The following is a 17,538-nucleotide window of genomic DNA, read 5'->3' as shown; positions in this document are numbered from 1 at the left end:
GTGACAGGAAGTGAATAGTTGTCTAAGATTTAAACCATGTCTCACAGCAAGTTTGATTTAAAAAGACAAGCTTTTTTGCTTTTTTTCATAAGAATGTTCTGTCATGGCCTGTCCACTGCCTCACAAAGTAGTTACTGTACCATTACATTCACTCAGCATATTAAAGATTATGTATTATTGCTGTTGTTGTTGTTGTTCACATAAACAGCATACAAGGTGGCAATGTAGCTTAGTGGTTAAGGCGCCGGACCGCTGGGGCACTGTGGCTGTAACCCTTGGGCAAGGTACTTAACCCACAATTGCCTCAGTAAATATCCAGTTGTATAAATGTAAAAACACTGTAAGTTGCTCTGCATAAGAGTGTCTGCTAAGTGCCAATGATGTAATGTAATGTAATCTAATAAGGCCAGTGAGAAAACAAGGAGACAGCAATGAGACCAAGATGAGACACCATCTTTCACAGAATGTGTCTTCTCAGGATGTCTTTGCGCTAACAAGCACAACTGTCCTTAGCAGAACCGTAGACTAGGTATGGGAGCGTTTTCTCATCTTGGCAGCCAGGATTGCTCAGCAATTCAATTTACATCAGCCAACTCCTCAAATAAAAAACACCGGCAGTGACGGGGAAGTGAGAACTTAATAAAAATTAAATGGTCTGAACCCAACAGTCTTAGAAATTAATGCCCTTGTTTATCGTCCGGCTCTCTGAACACCGAACACAAGTGATGCCAATTACTAAAACTCCTCACTTAACCAACATGTAAAATAATTGTAAAAATTGATTTAATTTAATGATAATTATCAAAGATATTAATTATCAATTAAATCACCAAATTCGTTGATAGGAAATGAGCAGTCTGGTAGATCAACTTTTGCCAGAATCACGACTGGAATAAATTAAAAAGGTTTATTGAGCAGTTACACTAAGACAAAGACAAAGACAAAATTCAGAGCCTGGGCTACAAACCTGGTCCACTACCGTAACACACACTGAATTACATAAAGACATTACAAAACAAGAACATGGATGGATCACGGAATGGATAAATGAATTTCGTGAAGAGGAAATTACCCAAGCCAATTGTTTATCTCTCCCAAGGAAGAACACAGGAACCACTCAGCTCTACTAACCACGCAGCAAAACTCCAAAAGGAAAAATCCAAAAAGTTTCAGGAGAAACTGAGCAGATTGAATGGAGTGCAAGCAAAAAGTGAGCCATGGACTGATAGGCAAAAACTGAGCGTACTGGATGACTGAGTGTCGAGGCATGTTCTAGGCCTGACTTAATAAGAAGCTCTCTCCACCTCCCTGACCCACGCATAATTAATTTTATGGTGGGGGAGTGCCTGGAAGTTTCTTCAGGACTTAATTTTGTACTTTAGACTCAAACATCTGGAAATACCAGATATATTTTTGAGATTCTCATTTTTACATTCAGCCCTTCATGAGCATTGCAATGACACCAAACATTAATAGGCATGGGTTGAGAGGAGAGAGTTGGCTGAGAGGACCTGGTAAAATGGTGGCTTTGCTGTATATATTGAGAACGTTACACGTTATCACATGGCATTAGGTTTCTCCAACATTTTCCCATGACATGAGGGTACAATTAACTGTGGGGTATAAAAAGGTAAGTGATCCAAACATGTAGATACATACAAAGAAACACACACACACACACGCTGATTGTGCTCAGGAAGGGGGAAAGGGGGGGAGAAGGCAACTCTCTGCAGTTGTGGTTTATCTGGATGTTACTGTTTTTAAGAAGTAACTTTAAGATTGGCTGGAAAGGCAGAGTTCTTTAATATTATTTTAGAAGTATTTGGCACCTGAACCTCTTTCAGATTAAACCAAACATGACTGTGGCCACAGTTTAGCCAAGGATTCTACATCTGAGGGGCAGATTAATGCTTATCAATACACAAAGCAGGCGTACCACGCCCTGCTTATTTATTTATGGTGGTAGGCCATTTATGGTGCCTGCTGTGTGTGTGTATTTGTTGACTTATCTTATCTGCCCTTGATCTGGTCCTGAGTAGGGAAAGGGATCATAAAAACCCAGACCAGAGCAAAGAACCATAAAATGCATGGTACTATCCCGATAGCAGTTAACGCTGACCTACACCAGAATAGCACTGTGAAATGTGAATATTATAATGAGATTGAAATGTGAATATTATAATGAGATTGAAATTTGTTCAGGTATTTAAAAATGTATTTAATTCAGGAATAATTAGTGCATTAAAATAAACTGATGAATATGGATTTATGATTCCAAGTGGGGTGTTACCACAACTATTCATTTGAATTTTTACTTGTTCATGTTCGTCTTTTATATTTCATTAGACAAACATGCACACATGCCCATACATTTACATTTATTCATTTGGCAGACGCTTTTATCCAAAGCGACTTACAAGTGCGCACGCGCGCACACACGCACACAGTGGTGAAGTTGAAAGGGCTCCTTCTTCATAACGCATTTTCATTTTTGTCCTGTATAATGATAATTTATACGTGACTTGCAAGTCAATTCAGGTGACTCCGTAATATCATGTATGCGCACAATATATATATTTTCCATTCAGTCATCATCAGTCACTTCCCTCGCCATCACATTTGCTTGGTCATTTTCTTTCGTTTGTAACTGTAACTATGAACTGTATGCACTTTTGTAAGTCGCTTTGGATAAAAGCGTCTGCCAAATAAATAAATGTAAAATGTAAATGTAAATGAATGTGACGGAGCGAGGTTCACCGTTGGTGGATATTCAATTCAAAACGTTTCTGTGTGTGTGTTGAGTTTTTGTGTTTGTCGCTGTGCCTGTGTAGGTATTCGTAGTCGAGTTAGCGAACAACATTGCATGCAGGGGAATAATGGTCAACCGACTGCCTGTGTTTAAGAGGAATAACGCGAAAACTGAAACTCACCATGGTTTTCAGCTACGGACGCTGTACGGGAGCACACCCATATGCGCATGGGTCTTTGTTACGGCAGCCGCGCCTCATTTCGGGTTTGGGATAGAGGGACCATGTTGTAATATGCGTGCTTTCTGGGTGACATCTGGATATGGAATGTTTTAGATGCGGTAAAATTGTGATTACTGTGTTAAACAGTACATAAATATGATTAGGCTATGTGTTAGATCATGCAGAAAGGAAAAGTATGTTCTTTCTGTTGTACCTCATGTGGATTAGTCCAGGGTGGGGTTTGGTAAGGGGAGACTATTTTAACGGGCTGGGTCGCACACTTAGGGGGTAACGTAGGTAGAGGCAAGTAACTGTGGTTGATTGCTGTGCGAGTTTAAGCATACAACGGTTGCCTTGCGGCAACAGTGACCGTAGCCAACAGGGCTTACAGACAGCTTCTGATCTGCGTTATTGGTTAACTTCCTTGTGTTTGTTTAGCCTTTTTTATGCATCTCTGCTGTTTTGGCCTTGCACTGTAAATACGGACCGCCTGAACACTGCGGCATGTTTGTAAATAAAGTTCATCATCTTTGAAAGCCCGTGTGAGACAGCCTGTTCCTCCCTACGACCCAACGACACATTACCTTCTTCATAAACACACAGCAATATCAAACCTGCGAACTCTGTTATTGGTGAAATGGAACAGATATTTAAATACTTAAAACCAATATAGAAATCTACTGCCATAAGGCTAAATTAAAACACCTCAAAAAACGCTAAAAGTATGGGCATTTACGTTCAATTATAATGGATGTTGTTCACATATAAGTCAGCGTGGTGCAAACAAAGAAACAAACTCACAAATGCTCACATACATTTATTTATATTGTGCATTTCTATTAAGATATTCAAATGCTTAAAGACAATCTAGAGGATTTCCCAATTATGTATGCTACGTTATCTAATTTAGTTTTTTTGTCAGTATGTGTCATTTAAAGCATATTTTCTTTCTGTTGATAAATCTTTGCTTAACATATTTCAAATGACAATTTATTTAATAAAACATTTGTATGTCTAGAGATGTAATGCTTCATATTCTTGTTTAATGTCTAGTTGAACATTATAGATTGGCAATTAAAACACAGCTAAACACAAATGCCACATTGTTCTTTGTTTCTATTTACAATTGAAATTACTTTAAAATAAGCAGACTTAGCATCTTGTCCTCTATGGATTCAACAGTATTTTTCAGCTCAGTCATCTAGGTTTAGCTTTTTTTAATGTTCTCATTCATCCATTTAAACTTTAAACATGAAAGGGTCCTCTCCACCTGGAATGACCCCGGTCTGTTAACCTGTTCTGATTAATGTTTGTATACCAATCTATCTTCCACATGTGAGAGTGGGATACAATATCTTAGCTGAATATTGTCCCCCTCCCCACCTTCCCATTCATTGCATAGCTGAAGTGCTTGGTCCCATTTAGGGGTGTAATTATGGCCAGCACGGTCACATTCAGGTCAGGACAGGTCATAGCATGACACCCCAAAGATTTCCAACCCGAAACAGTCCCTCCGCAACTACACTTTATGGTTGTTACAGCAAGATGCCATGCCGGAGTTGCGGTCTTGAATTGCACATATTTCTTGTGCGTCAACAACAACAACAAAAAAAAAGCAAACCAAAACAAAACTTTTGCTCATCGCTTCCACAGCACATACACAAGGGAACATTTCAACCTGAGTCTAATGAAAAAAAAATTTCTCTTTACAGCAAAATCATTGTGGGAAAACTCCCAGAACCAGTAAACAAAACATTTGCCATCATTTTTGAGCAACAGCTATGGAACTGATGGAACCTGTTGTCTGAGCGTGGTTATTTTGCCGGTTGTTTCAAAAGGAACTGAGCTGATGGCGGGTCGCTTGACATGGTTATGGAGTCCATAGATAATCTAAGTTGCGAGTTCAGACCAGCAGATTGTGCTTTTTTAGTTCTTGCCCCTTCAGTCTTCCGACAGCTGGCGGCCTCCCCCTCCTCTTCTGTCATCCCCACCCCCTCCTCAGAGCAGGACACATGCCCCGCCTTTGGCCTCCACGGCGCTGGGGTCTACGTTGGGGTCGAGGTCGGGCGGCAGCTTGCCCTTCTCCCCCCAGATGTTGAGCTCGCCGAACACGCCTGTCTCGATCATCTCCTCCTGCCAGGGGATGGGGATGTTTCCGGAAGCGAACTCGCTGTAGAAATCTGTGTCCTTGTTGTCCAGAACCACGCCCTTGATAGTGCTGAAGGCTCCCACGTCATCAATGTTCTTGGCGTACACCATCTTGGGGTCGGGTACGAAGGGGGGCGTCAGCATGCCTGGAGATAGTAAGTGATTGGGGAGAGGAGAGAGAGTAATGGGGTTTGTCAAATAAGAACTGTATAGTAATGTTTGTCCCTCTTTTATCAGAGGAAAAATGTGCCAGTGTTAGCATGCGTATGCAAACTGTGATTAAAGCAGAGAGGTTACATGCCAGTGATGAAAAATTCATCACTGGGGGTTCTGCTGCTTTAGGTGTCCACATGTTGAAGGACAATTAGTATCTGAATGATGATATTTTGTAGGCAACTGGCACAATGACATGTAAGTGTATGCGGAGAATCCATGCTTATTTTTTTACTACAGAAACGAAGATTCTCTGTGAAGATCTTCACCATGGACACATTTTCCTTTATTATTATTTATCCGTAATTATTATTTGCTAATGCACAATTGTGTTCACAACCCTGTGTCTTCATGTACATATTTTGCAATGTATAATCTTTTTATCATCAGGTTCACCGTTAGTTTAGAAAGCATGAGAATGTGTGTGTTTGTTTTGACAGACATTGGATAATTAATCTACTTAATTCATTACCCATGCCCACCAGGTTAAATAAGTGGGAGTTGGGTTATGAGAGGGAAAAAAGATGCATAGGGAGGACTGTGTGTGGTTTACGCCGTGGTTTTATACATTTTAGGCCATTTTTTTTGCCTGTTTTACTAGTTTTAACATGTCTCATTTACTTGTGATAAACTGAGCATCTTTTTGGGCAGCTCCATTCCTCCAGCCTTTTTAAAAGCAAACCCTTTTTACGTCACCTGCTTCTAGCCGGCCCCAGTTGAGGTTCTTGAAGAATGGCTGATTCTTCAGCTCCTCACAGCTGTTGTTTTTGAAGCCGAGGCGTTTGGCGGGGTCCTTCTCCAGAAGCCCCTCGCACAGGGCCTTGCAGTCCTTGCTGAAGCTGTCAGTGTATGAGGGCGGGTCATTCAGGATCCGCCGGGTCACCTCCGTGTTCTCCACCTGCGCCGCGTCGAGAGAAACGGCACATCCAAAGCGTGACGTCGCGTGAATGTGAAAAAAGGCAACTTGGGTGGCCTAAAAACCGCGTCCCTTACATGGCAGTTTCAACTGTACTGATTGAAGATTCAACATACCCCAAAAAAGGAAGGTTCAAATATCAAAAGGAAGGCAATATTGCTTTTTGAATTACTTCATACATCACTTTACATACATTCCTCTTAGCTTGAGAGTTGGCAAATATGTACTTGACTCTTAACTGTCTTAACTTTGTTCCTTAAATTTAAGGATGCCACTCTGTATGAAGACATGAGTAAGTCCCAGTCCTTCACACATTAGGATTGTTATCATTTTGGCAGTAGTTTTGAGGTGGAAATGACTGTATATTATATGTTTCTTTAGTAGGCACTTGTGTGTACCTTTTCGCCACGAGTCCTGAAAGGCCCCTTGGCCGCGATCATCTCGTACAGCGTCACCCCCAGGGTGAAGTAGTCCACGGTGTAGTCGTACTCTTTGCTCTGCAGCAGCTCTGGAGCCATGAAGCCTGCAATGGACCGGACCAGCAGCACGTCAGACTGTTGCTCGCCCTCCCTCCCTCCCAGTGTGCTATGGCTAGTGGGCTGGTAGTGTAGCATAGTGGATAAGAAGCAGGACTCGTGACCGAAAGGTTGCTGGTTCAATTCCCCATTGGGGCACTGCTGCTGTACCCTAGGGCAACCCACACTTGCCTCAGTAAAAATATCCAGCTGTATAAATGGATAACATTGTAAGTTGCTCTGGATAAGAGCATCTGCTAAATGCCAATAATAATGGTAATGCTATGCCAGAGTGGAGTATCCCAGCCCTGGGTCCTAGGAGGACTCTCTGAAGCTCAGCTCAGTTCACTGTTGATCAGGTTTGACTGAGCTGTTAATTGAACATTAATCTGTATTTGACACCATTTAACATGTACTGGCTGTTCTTTCCTACACACAGATATCTGTTTGATTCGACAAGAACAAGTAAATGTGTTACTGTAAGTTATTTACCTCAGCCCTTTTAATAAGAGTAACTGGGGCCCAGAATAATTAATAGAACTCCAATTAAGCTCAATAGAGACAGCTGCCTCAAATTTATTCAAGGGACAGACATTAACTGATAAAAATGAATAGTCTAATGGAATGAATAAATGACTTGATGTCTTTGTTAGCACAAACACACCTCCAACAGCACACATCTTTCACAATTAATGCAATAAACACAGAGTAAAAATGAAGGTGTCAAAGCCCAGCATTCAACTGAAAGCTCAATCAAACTAATGAATGGAGAGCCCAGCTGGAACAGGAAGCTGGCACACAAGGTGTACCTCTTGGGCCAGTGTTGGGACCACTGCCTGAGAACACACCCCACTCCTTCAAAGATTCTTATGTCCTTGGCTGCACTTTGCTGGATGTCAGCCAGAAAGCACAAGACTTAGAAATAAAGAAAGAGAACAGGGCAGCCTTTGTACCCCAATAAAGGAGTCTGAAAGCAAATTCTAAGACTTCAAGCTTAGCAGAATCTCAGAGCATTGAGTTGAGTTTCTATTCAGTTTTTTGACATACAAAATATTTTTTTCAAAGCTATTGGATGTATCCTTACAGGTGATATTTTATGTAATCCAAGGTAACACAATGTTAGGTAATCTATGTAACCTTGCAGGCTACTCTGACAGAAGTGTACTGAGTGACACAGACAGATGGAGGGCCTTTCACAAAGAAGGGACCACATCTTTCAGAGCAGCTGCTGATGAGTCATCCCATATCCTTGTTAGATCAGATCATCTGTTTTACCTTCTGACTACCTTTAATTTGTTTGTCCACAATCAAAACAATCTGAGCAAAATTCATATTTTGAATGAAGTTTATAAAATCAGGCCACCAAAATGGCCAAAATGATAATGGAAGGTTTGAGGGAAACCTGTGTAGGTGAAAGTGTAGGTGTAGGTGTTTTGGTATCTTCATTTTCTTCCCTATTTTGGGGCTTGCTTTTACTTGGTTGGGTCAGTTCATATATTATTTTCACTAACCAGGTGGTTCCACATAGCCTTTTGTTTTACTTGGGTTGCTTTGATCACATGCCTTTTTCACTGACCTGGTGTCTTTAAATAGGCAACAATTTTGAGCTAGGTATAAAATAAAAAGGTTTCCAAGAGTTTGGCAAACTGAGTCATTTAGCCTTGTCTCTGTTTGGAAATGCTGAGTGTGGATCCTTTGTAAACTACTGACCCGGGGTCCCTGCGTAGCCTTTCGTTTTGTCTTTCCCCGGCGGCAGCTCCACAGCGAGACCCAGATCGGACAATCTGACATGTCCTGTCAGAGGACACAGGGGAGTGAGACCACAGAACATCACAGGGAAACGAGAGGCAGCAGCATTACTGGCGACATAATCATCAATAACAATAACCCAAAGACACCACTAAGGCACAGGTACACAGGGGTAAGAGGAAGAGGAGCTACAGGGGGACAAAACCTAACCAGGCTAATTAGCATGGCTCCTGGATTTTCACATCTGGCAGTGTCAGATTTCAGCAGAAGGTACAGGTTTTCAATACAGGTTTTTTCAGGTTTGCAACTGGGGCATGTCAATATCATTATTTATAAAAGAGTTATAAAAGAATTTAGGCTTAGTGAGCACAAATGTACACCAGAAGAGCACAACGAGAGCTCAGAAGCATGTCATGGGGTGTTCGGCTGCCACGTAGCAACGTTAGTGTAATAGACAATGTTCCCACCGCAATATGAGACACTGTATGGATGGTACACGTCAGCTGATGGTTTCCTGCTGAATGTAGTCAGTTGGGAGCAGAGGGGCTGCTGGCCAGCATGACTGGGACAGTAACACACAGGCACACTGCAGATGGCAGAATGGAGGGTGGTTGAGGGTGACATGATGGAGCGGGGCGGAGGGTGGTCGTACCCGCATCATCCAGCAGGACGTTCTCCGGCTTCAGGTCCCTGTAGATGATCCTGTGCTGGTGGAGGTGCTCCAGGCCACAGATGATCTGGGCTGTGTAGAAGCAGGCTCGGGGCTCCTTGAAGCCCGGGTTCTTCTCATCCACATTGTACATGTGGTACCTGCAGTTCAGAAAGGTGAGGTGAGGAGAGATTTTTCATTTTCATTGCCGGTCCTGGCGTGTTGCATTTTATATATATATTTGACAGACAGAAGGAAAAAGTGTATGATGCCTGGTTGGTGTCATTGGTCTGGTGCCAGATTAAGTCTGACCTTTGATTCATATGCGTTTCAGAGATGACTAAAACAGTGCAAACAGCTAATACAGTTATGGGTGGAACCAACCATCAAAGGAAAGAATTAAAAAGCTGTTATAGGTGCAGGGTGTGTCAGGTTTTTTATTAGTTGGGGTATGGCATGCTAAGAGGAGTGAGAGAAAAAAGAAAGAGGGAGAGACCGTAGCAGTCCTTCAGAGCACACTGTGGCTCAGTTTGAACCTCCCTGCTGTTTCTACCTGTAGAGGACTCAGTTGCCCACACACAGATTAGCCATGAGGTTGATCCTCTAGACTGATTAGCAGGGGGATCAGAACAACAGCATGCCGGTGTGCTCAGAGGGAAGGCCAAGGGTGCGGAGGTGTGTGTGTGTGTGTGTGTGTGTCTGTGTGTGTAGGCGAGTGTCCATGTGTGTGAAAGTGTGTGAAAATGAGATCATGCCTGCTGCTTGCTGTGCCAAACACACTTCCCCCACTTTCTTTCCAGGTTCTCCTCACAGATCCTGGCTACACTCCAACTACTCACACACTCACCCTTACTCTCCTCAGCAATACTGATCTCCGATCAGCGCTGGGTAAGTGAACACCTCGTGTCATGCAGAGTGCCTGATTATGGAGGGCTGATCTGTGGCCACTAGCGCCCACCTGAGGTCTCCTCCGTTCATGATGGTCATGACCAGGCAGAGGTCATTCTTGGTCTGGAAGGCGTATGCCAGCGTCACGATAAAGCGGCTGTGGACCTTTGCCAGGATCCTCTTCTCAATGATTGCCCCCTGACACACAGGGGCAGGGGGAGGGAAGGAGGGGGAGGCGGAGGAAACACAGACATCCAAAATCAATTCTCCTGCAAAGGAATGCTGCCAGTTCAGGGGCCGCAAGTGACAGTAAAGAGACTGAAGGTGACCCTCACCTGTGCATGGCGCTTACCGTTAAACATACTCTCCTGTGCTGACATAAACTTTATTTAGAAGGGGCAACAGTATAATACCTTAATAATCATTATAGCTCCTCGCCACCAACGTAAAATGGATGAAATTATTTGGGTGTGGCTGTTTTTTAGATGCCTGTTTTTTAGATTTCTATAGTGTTAGAGCCAGTCCATCCCAATCTATTAGTGTTTTTAACAACTGTTAAAACCTTCTGGTGTAAGGCTATTAATGAGTATGCAGGTTATGCTAGTTATGCTATGCTATCTAAACTATGCTAAGGTTATGCTAACTAGGAGCTAACTAGTACTCATTAATGGCTGTTTAACTGGCAACACAAAATGAAGAAATAAGCATTTAAATAAAAAAGAAAGAAAATTGTACACACATGCCCATTATATGTATCGTTCCAGGCATGACCACATGCAGTCAAAATCAAACCCAAGAAGTAATTGCTAAAGTTCTCCAATAGGGGTATTATTTTCAGACACAAAATGGATAGGAGAAGCAACTTTATCATGCCACCAGAACACCATTGTCACTGTGAGTATGTGGTCCAATGAGGAATCACTCCCACCTGTCAATCAGTGAGTCCCACCCTGCCCACTCATGACACCCATGACCCAGACTGTGCTTACTTTGTGTAGTTTCTTCTCTGTGACTGCTCAGACCACCAGTTTATTCTCCGTTTCAGGTGGGGCACCTTTGCTTAACAGTGAAACGAGTTATCTCCCAGCTAATAGGGCTAATCTTTTATCATTTCTGCTAGGAGGTCTAATGGAGGTCTGCTTGTTGACAGAAACCTTTGACCATCAAGAGAGGCTAATTTTTAGAACTCCTCCTTATTTCTATTCCTCTGGTTATCCAGCATTTGCTACAAAATGTTCAGTGATGCATTTTTATCAGTATTTACACAAAAACAGTACAGAGGAATTATGTTTTTTGTGAATTATACCTGAAGCAGTGAGTTCCAGTTTTATTCCTTATGAGTACTTATCCTTGACATTTTAAATAGGATAACCAATACGAAAGTTTCCAGAATTTACATCCTTGTCCTAATGTCAAGTCACTTGTTTCCCCCATTTCTCTCCATTTGTATAGCGCCTTTAATCAAATCTGAAAGCACTTTACAAAGGGTGGGAACTCAACTGGTGCAGTAAAGCATTCCCCTGGGGGACTGATATTGTCTGGCAGAACTCTCAACACATGATAGCTGATGTGAGGTGAGCGTTAGTTGCAGGGAATTAGGCGGAGCATTGATTCAGCCAATAAGAGCTGTGGTAAACTGTGACAAAAGAACCAATGAGCTGGACTGTATTCCCAGTCAGACACAAACGCGTTATCTCGCTTGAAAACTTACATAAGGCAGATTTACAGACAGAAACTGAGACAAACTGAGACTTTGGGGGGGACGAGGAGTGCTGGGGGAGGGCGGGGTCAGAGTTTAAGTCATGACTTAGAGGGCACAAATCCAGCTGATGCTCTTAGGTTCTCATGAGCTGCACGCGGCATTCTCCGTGTTTGGAAAGAGGAAACTAAACTGAGTCAAACCTCTTTAGACAGAATTAGGTGATTCAGGAATCCACTTTAACCTGGCATTCAGTTTCAAATTAAGAAAATTCACAGAAGCTGGAACATGCCCCATTGTCTTACCACAGGTTATTTTATTTGTTTAAATCCCATAAGTTGCAGGTGTCTCTTGTCTCTGCTTGTGAAATGTCATTTATTTTACATTAATAACTTATTTATTAGTAAAGCATCAAAACAAGAAATAATAATGTGATCTTTTCCATATTGCTGGGAATTGACTTAGGGTGGGATCCTATTGGACAGAAATTCAAATCACCATATTACATTAGGTACATGTAGATACACCAGCCCCCATAAGGATGTGTCTGTGATTTTGACATCCTGAGTCAATGCATCAATCAGTGGAGCCCTTATGAAAAAGCCAATTCATGTAGGTTGTAAAATATACCCCCAGAGAGCAGATATATTCATTGCTCATGGTAAAATATATTAAGAAAAATATTTCATAGTTAATTGTTTCTTTGTGGAGTAGACCTGCTCCGTGCACTGGTTTAGATTGGTATGTAAAAGGTTAATCTCCATTACCCAGTAATGCTTTGACAAGCAGGAGCATGATTGCAATGGACTCTGTTTCTCCCCCGCCCTTGAGCTTTAATCAGCAGCCCGCAAGCCTCTTTGCCCTGAGCAAATGCGGCTCGCTTAGAGTTTAAACTAATTCTCAGCACTCAAATAACTCCCATAATCTCACCTTTCACCTGCCTCCCCTCCTTTTCTCCTTCTCCCTCTCCCTCTCTGAACATCCCTTCTTTTCACTCCTCTCACCTTATAATTTCGTTAATCACGATGCCACGATCACCAGTTTCCTAGGGCAGTTTTTCTCAATCCTACTCCTGGAGCCCCCCTGTCCTGCATATCTTCTGTCTATCCTTGCTCCAAACACAACTGATTGAAATTAGTATGATTAACTTGATTAAATCAGGTGTGTGCTCAGCTAATCAAAAGTGCCACTGATGAGCTCAGTCAGGTAGGTAGAGCAGGGAAAGTTGGAAAATGTGCGGAGCAGGGGGACCCCAGGAGCGGGATTGAGAATCAGTGTCCTAGGGTGATCTCTTAGTTTCCTTGTGGACAGATGAGTTCAAGAATAAACCTGGTTTACTGCTTTTTTTGATCCATGTCTCAAGAGGACAGTGAAGAGACCAACTGAATATTGCAGCACGTAGATCTGTAGGATCTAGTTGGCCAGTAGTAATATATGTATAGTGAAGCTCAAAGTGTCTTGAATATATGTAATGAAAAATGTTGTGTATTTTGAGTATGTGTCTTTACAATGAGTACAATGCAATACATGTGTGTTATTTTAAGATTTTAACAGAATCTGTTTATTTTACTGTCTGACACACAGGTAACACAACAGCAGGTAGTATTATTGGGTGGTTTAGTTGTTCTGTGTGTGTGTCTATCCATACCCAGAGGTAACCCAGAAGCCTCCGCATGCATCCCTGGATTACAGAAAGTAAGGATGACCACTCTGTAAGGGATGTGGGTGTACTGAATTATATGAGCTGTCTGATCTCCTCTCTTTTGTGCCTGTGTAATGCCTGCTGTCATATCTCCCAGGTCTATCTCCCAGGATAAAATACTATGTTGTGACCATGAGGGCCAGCCAGGGGTGGGCAATGACAGTTTCTCAATGCAAAAAGGCCTACTGGAGTTACCTTTTAAAAATTAACCGACTGACCTGCTTAAATAATGACTCAAAATAAACACAGGAGTGACAGAAGAAACAACTGGAAGACACTATGGCCATGACATTATGGCCTTCCAGGCCTGCAGCTCTCCGACGCTGTTAAGTGCCATAAGTGCTATGGACAAGCTATGAGTGCTATGGACAAGCCAACACATAGCACTCATAGTAAACAATAATGTAAAGGTCATGGTCGGTACCCCTGAGAGACATGCGGTCAAAAACCAAGTGAACTGTGGAGACTGACTGCAGGCAAGCTGAAGACAGGGGAAAAATAACTGCTGAATTAGCCAGTAGAGTTTTGTTCTACATGGCAGTGCAGGAACTGTGAGGGTAGATTCTTCAAAGAATGTCCTACTCTGCAGATGAAGAACTTTCTTCCCTTCACTGTCTGTTTGGAGCATTAGAACAGACATTACTTTGATGTAATGTTTGCAGAGAGATGAGCTGCATCGTGATGTTTCATCCTCCTACCTCATAGCCCTTGCGTTTCTTCAGTCTCTTCTTGTTGAGCTTCTTGTTGGCATACATCTTGCCCGTGGCCTTCATCTGGCAGGCGTGCACCTCCCCGAACCCTCCTTTGCCCAGCACACGGAAGTCCATGAACCACTCCTCGGTGACTGACTGGCCTTCCAGCCATTTGAACTGCACGTAGCGCAGGAAGTACATGCTCTTCTTGAAGCCATCCAGGGCCTTGGCCTCCAGGTGCTTGAGAAGCTGCTGCTCGGACTCCTTGAAGAGGTCGTTCCGGATGTTTTTGTGGTCGGCCTTGACCCGGGCGACGGCCTTCTCCTCCAGGAAGCTGCAGAAGGTCTTGGAGGCGGAGTCATAGTACTTGTTGACGATCTTCTGGGCCTTCTGCGTGCGGGCCTTCTCCTCAGAGATGTTGTAGTCCTCCATGTCCTTCCACAGCTCGCAGGCGGTCTTGTGGGTGGGTTCGCTCTCCAGGTACTGCTGGAAGAGACGCTTGCCGATGGGCTGCCGGACGCACATGCTGTCGAAGGCCGAGTCCACCGTGGCCTTCATGTGCTCGCACTGCTTGATGTGAGGCAGCTTCAGCCTGGCACGCATCTTCTTGTCGCGCATGGTGGCAGCCGCGTTGCCGTCCACGCTGCCACGGGCTGCCACATAGGCCGAGTTGGCCACCACCGTCTCCAAGCCACCGATGTCCATGGCGGGGCTGTGACCAGAGACAGGGAAGAGGGAGTAAGGCGTTAGTTTCAGTGTCACTTTCTTCCCCATTTTGATTTTGTATGTTTGCAAATGCAAGTGATGAAGAATGAGAGCCAAAGTAATGGAACTTATATATAACAGAAAAAAGCCTTAGGTTGTGGGCCTACTCTATGATACAATCTACAAGGCACTAGAGCGTGTTAGATGTTTTATAATTTTCAGATGATTATGAGTTTTTAAACCCCCCTATCTAGGTCGTGGAATTACTACAAGTGATACAATGTATTGTGCACGGCTTCAAGAAGAGTGAGTGCTTCCGGGGGTGCCTAGAGGGCCAAGTACACTTTTTCTAAAGGAAATGGATAATACAACATTACTACTTGTTGAGAAACAGAGATGTTAAATGCTGGTGTTATATTCTATCCTTCGATCCCCGGGTCCCCCACCCTCCCTACTAACTTCGAGATCTCCAGCCAACTGGTGCCTGGTGGCCACAAACCTCCATCTGATCCCCATCCCTTTCCCGTAACTCCACACCCGCTATTCTAACCCTTACATTAAACCATCATCTTAAGCCCCCCTCAATCCCCTCATTCCCTGTGTCTCCTTCCAGCTACCTTCCAGAGTCAGCTGCTGAAAGACAGTGTGTCAAGAAGTAATGCATCAAGAAGCAGTTTGTTGCATTAATTGAAAGAACTTAATTCAATGACAATAAAAATGAATGAAATTAAAAAAGACACCATCAAATTAATGATATGTTTCAGTAGATTTATGCCCAAGAGATTAATCCCATTCAGATAGCTTTGGTAACAATTTCAAAAAAAAAAAGAAATATGCGTTTGACCAATTACATCACTGTTCATTTTTATCTGAATGTACTATACCAATAATGTGCATCTCAGGCAATTAATTTGCTGTGCTATGAACCAAAGAACAGCCATAAGTGTTTTGAATTATTGGAACTGTGCATGTTGATGTGTCACCCCCATTCACAATGCATTCACTTAACTGGTACAGCCTCAGACCTTCAAAATGAGTGGAGGCTGTTGCCTTAGTAACAGAGCTGTAAGCTGCATTGAACATCAGCAGTGCAGACCATCCTACCAGCAGGTTAGATGGGACACATCTATAGCTGTCTTGCTGCAACTGTAAGCAGACATATTCTGATCTTGACAGTCATGGAACTGCAGACATGTCACAAAGAAAGCAACATCTAAGGATTCTCTTAATCTAGCCTCTGAGGGGTCAACAGCCAAAGACAGCTGATTTCAAATGTATAAGTTATTTTAACGCAGACCCATTAGTGTATTCAAAAATGAATCCTCTGTGATGAAAGTTAAGCTTGGAAAATTATTTTACCAATTGCAGGACAACAGCATATTTCACCGCAGAGCTGTTGATCTGCTTTGTGTTAAAAGATAGCTGTCGTGAGCGATATATGAAGACTAAATACAGACATTACAGCTGCTAACATTTAAAAATGTTACGCTTAGGAAATTGAGTATTTCGTTCTCATGTTTCATTGGCAGTGATATTTTGGCAGCCTTGATATCCCATTCCGAATAAATTTACAAGCAGCAACTGAATATGCCGATTCCAATAACAACTGACTGAAAAAAGTACAACCTGACAGGGACTATGATTATGATGAGTATTTTTCCAGCATTAATTACTGGCAATTTGATATTGAGTCCTGTCATTCTTCTGACAAGTTTATTTTAACGCAGGAGAGCAAACTAATTACCACTTCTCCACACAAAAGTCCTCATTACCACCAGCCAATTCTGCAGGGTAAGGTACATGAATAATTGCTTCATTATCTATTCATTTGTTTCATTACTCAACGTAAAATGTGTTCTGAAATGGCTTATTGAGGTGTCACTCAGTGGAAAGCACATGATTCATGTTTAGATATCTTTGGCTAAGTGATTTGGGCCGCGTGCCTACTATCAGGCCTCTCAAGATAATGAGGAAGACACTTGGCCCTCAGAGTACGGCTGAAGCAAATGATCTCTCATCGAAGAATCCTCTGTCTGCAGAGGTGCCATTAATTTGCGTTCAACACTTCATCGCTTGTTGAAGGAGCACGCACTGACTGAAAAAGAATCACACCCTCTAAGGTTGGCATCACATGTAAAAATTCAGCCACCCATTAATTCAGAATGATGGAATGGTTTCAGCTGGCCAGGCTTTCATTTTGTTGCAAGGCGATAGATTCATCGCCAAACTGCAAGCTCTAATTGAATTAGGTTTGCGATTGTCCGTTATTTAGTCAAAAGTTCGGATTTAATCTGCCCTCTGGTTTGAGCGACCTTCTGTTTGCACTCTGCTGGCGTCTGCCCATGTTCACAGCTGCGCTGGCAGGAAACACAGGTTGGAAGCTATAAATAGGGTATTTGATCCATAAATTTTGTCAAACATAATCAACCGGGAACCGTTTTTGGAAACTGCAAAAGCTTAAAATATATCTAGCATCCAGCAGTCATGAAAAGCTTAAATTTTTACGATTCATTTGTGGAGATTGATAATATAGGAGTAACATTTCACAAATGTGGTATGTGAAGCTGTCAGTATTAACGTCAGCTCCCTGGAGGTCAAACCGCTATCGGCACGAGGAGTCCATGGAAGTCATCTCTTGCTCCGCACTGCCATAAAGTTCGTTAAGGGATTACTGTGGGTCAGAACAGGCTCTC

General features: G+C 42.8%; 1 protein-coding gene across 1 annotated transcript; it reads right to left on the bottom strand.

Annotated features, from left to right (window-relative positions):
* Positions 1 to 4,967: 4,967 nt before the first annotated feature.
* Positions 4,968 to 14,845, bottom strand: LOC118791010 (rhodopsin kinase GRK1-like). The gene is made up of 7 exons (XM_036548211.1): positions 14,147 to 14,845; positions 10,118 to 10,245; positions 9,163 to 9,320; positions 8,472 to 8,555; positions 6,645 to 6,769; positions 6,027 to 6,228; positions 4,968 to 5,263 (listed from the first exon to the last, which is right to left on the bottom strand). The coding sequence occupies exons 1-7, from the start codon at positions 14,843 to 14,845 to the stop codon at positions 4,968 to 4,970; spliced, it is 1,692 nt and encodes a 563-aa protein (XP_036404104.1).
* Between the last annotated feature and the right edge of the window lie 2,693 nt (positions 14,846 to 17,538).

Source organism: Megalops cyprinoides, chromosome 16 (assembly GCF_013368585.1).
Source record: "Megalops cyprinoides isolate fMegCyp1 chromosome 16, fMegCyp1.pri, whole genome shotgun sequence".
NCBI classification, from domain to species: Eukaryota; Metazoa; Chordata; class Actinopteri; order Elopiformes; family Megalopidae; genus Megalops; species Megalops cyprinoides.
Note: the sequence above shows the minus strand (reverse complement) of the source record. Positions and strands in the feature narration are given on the sequence as shown.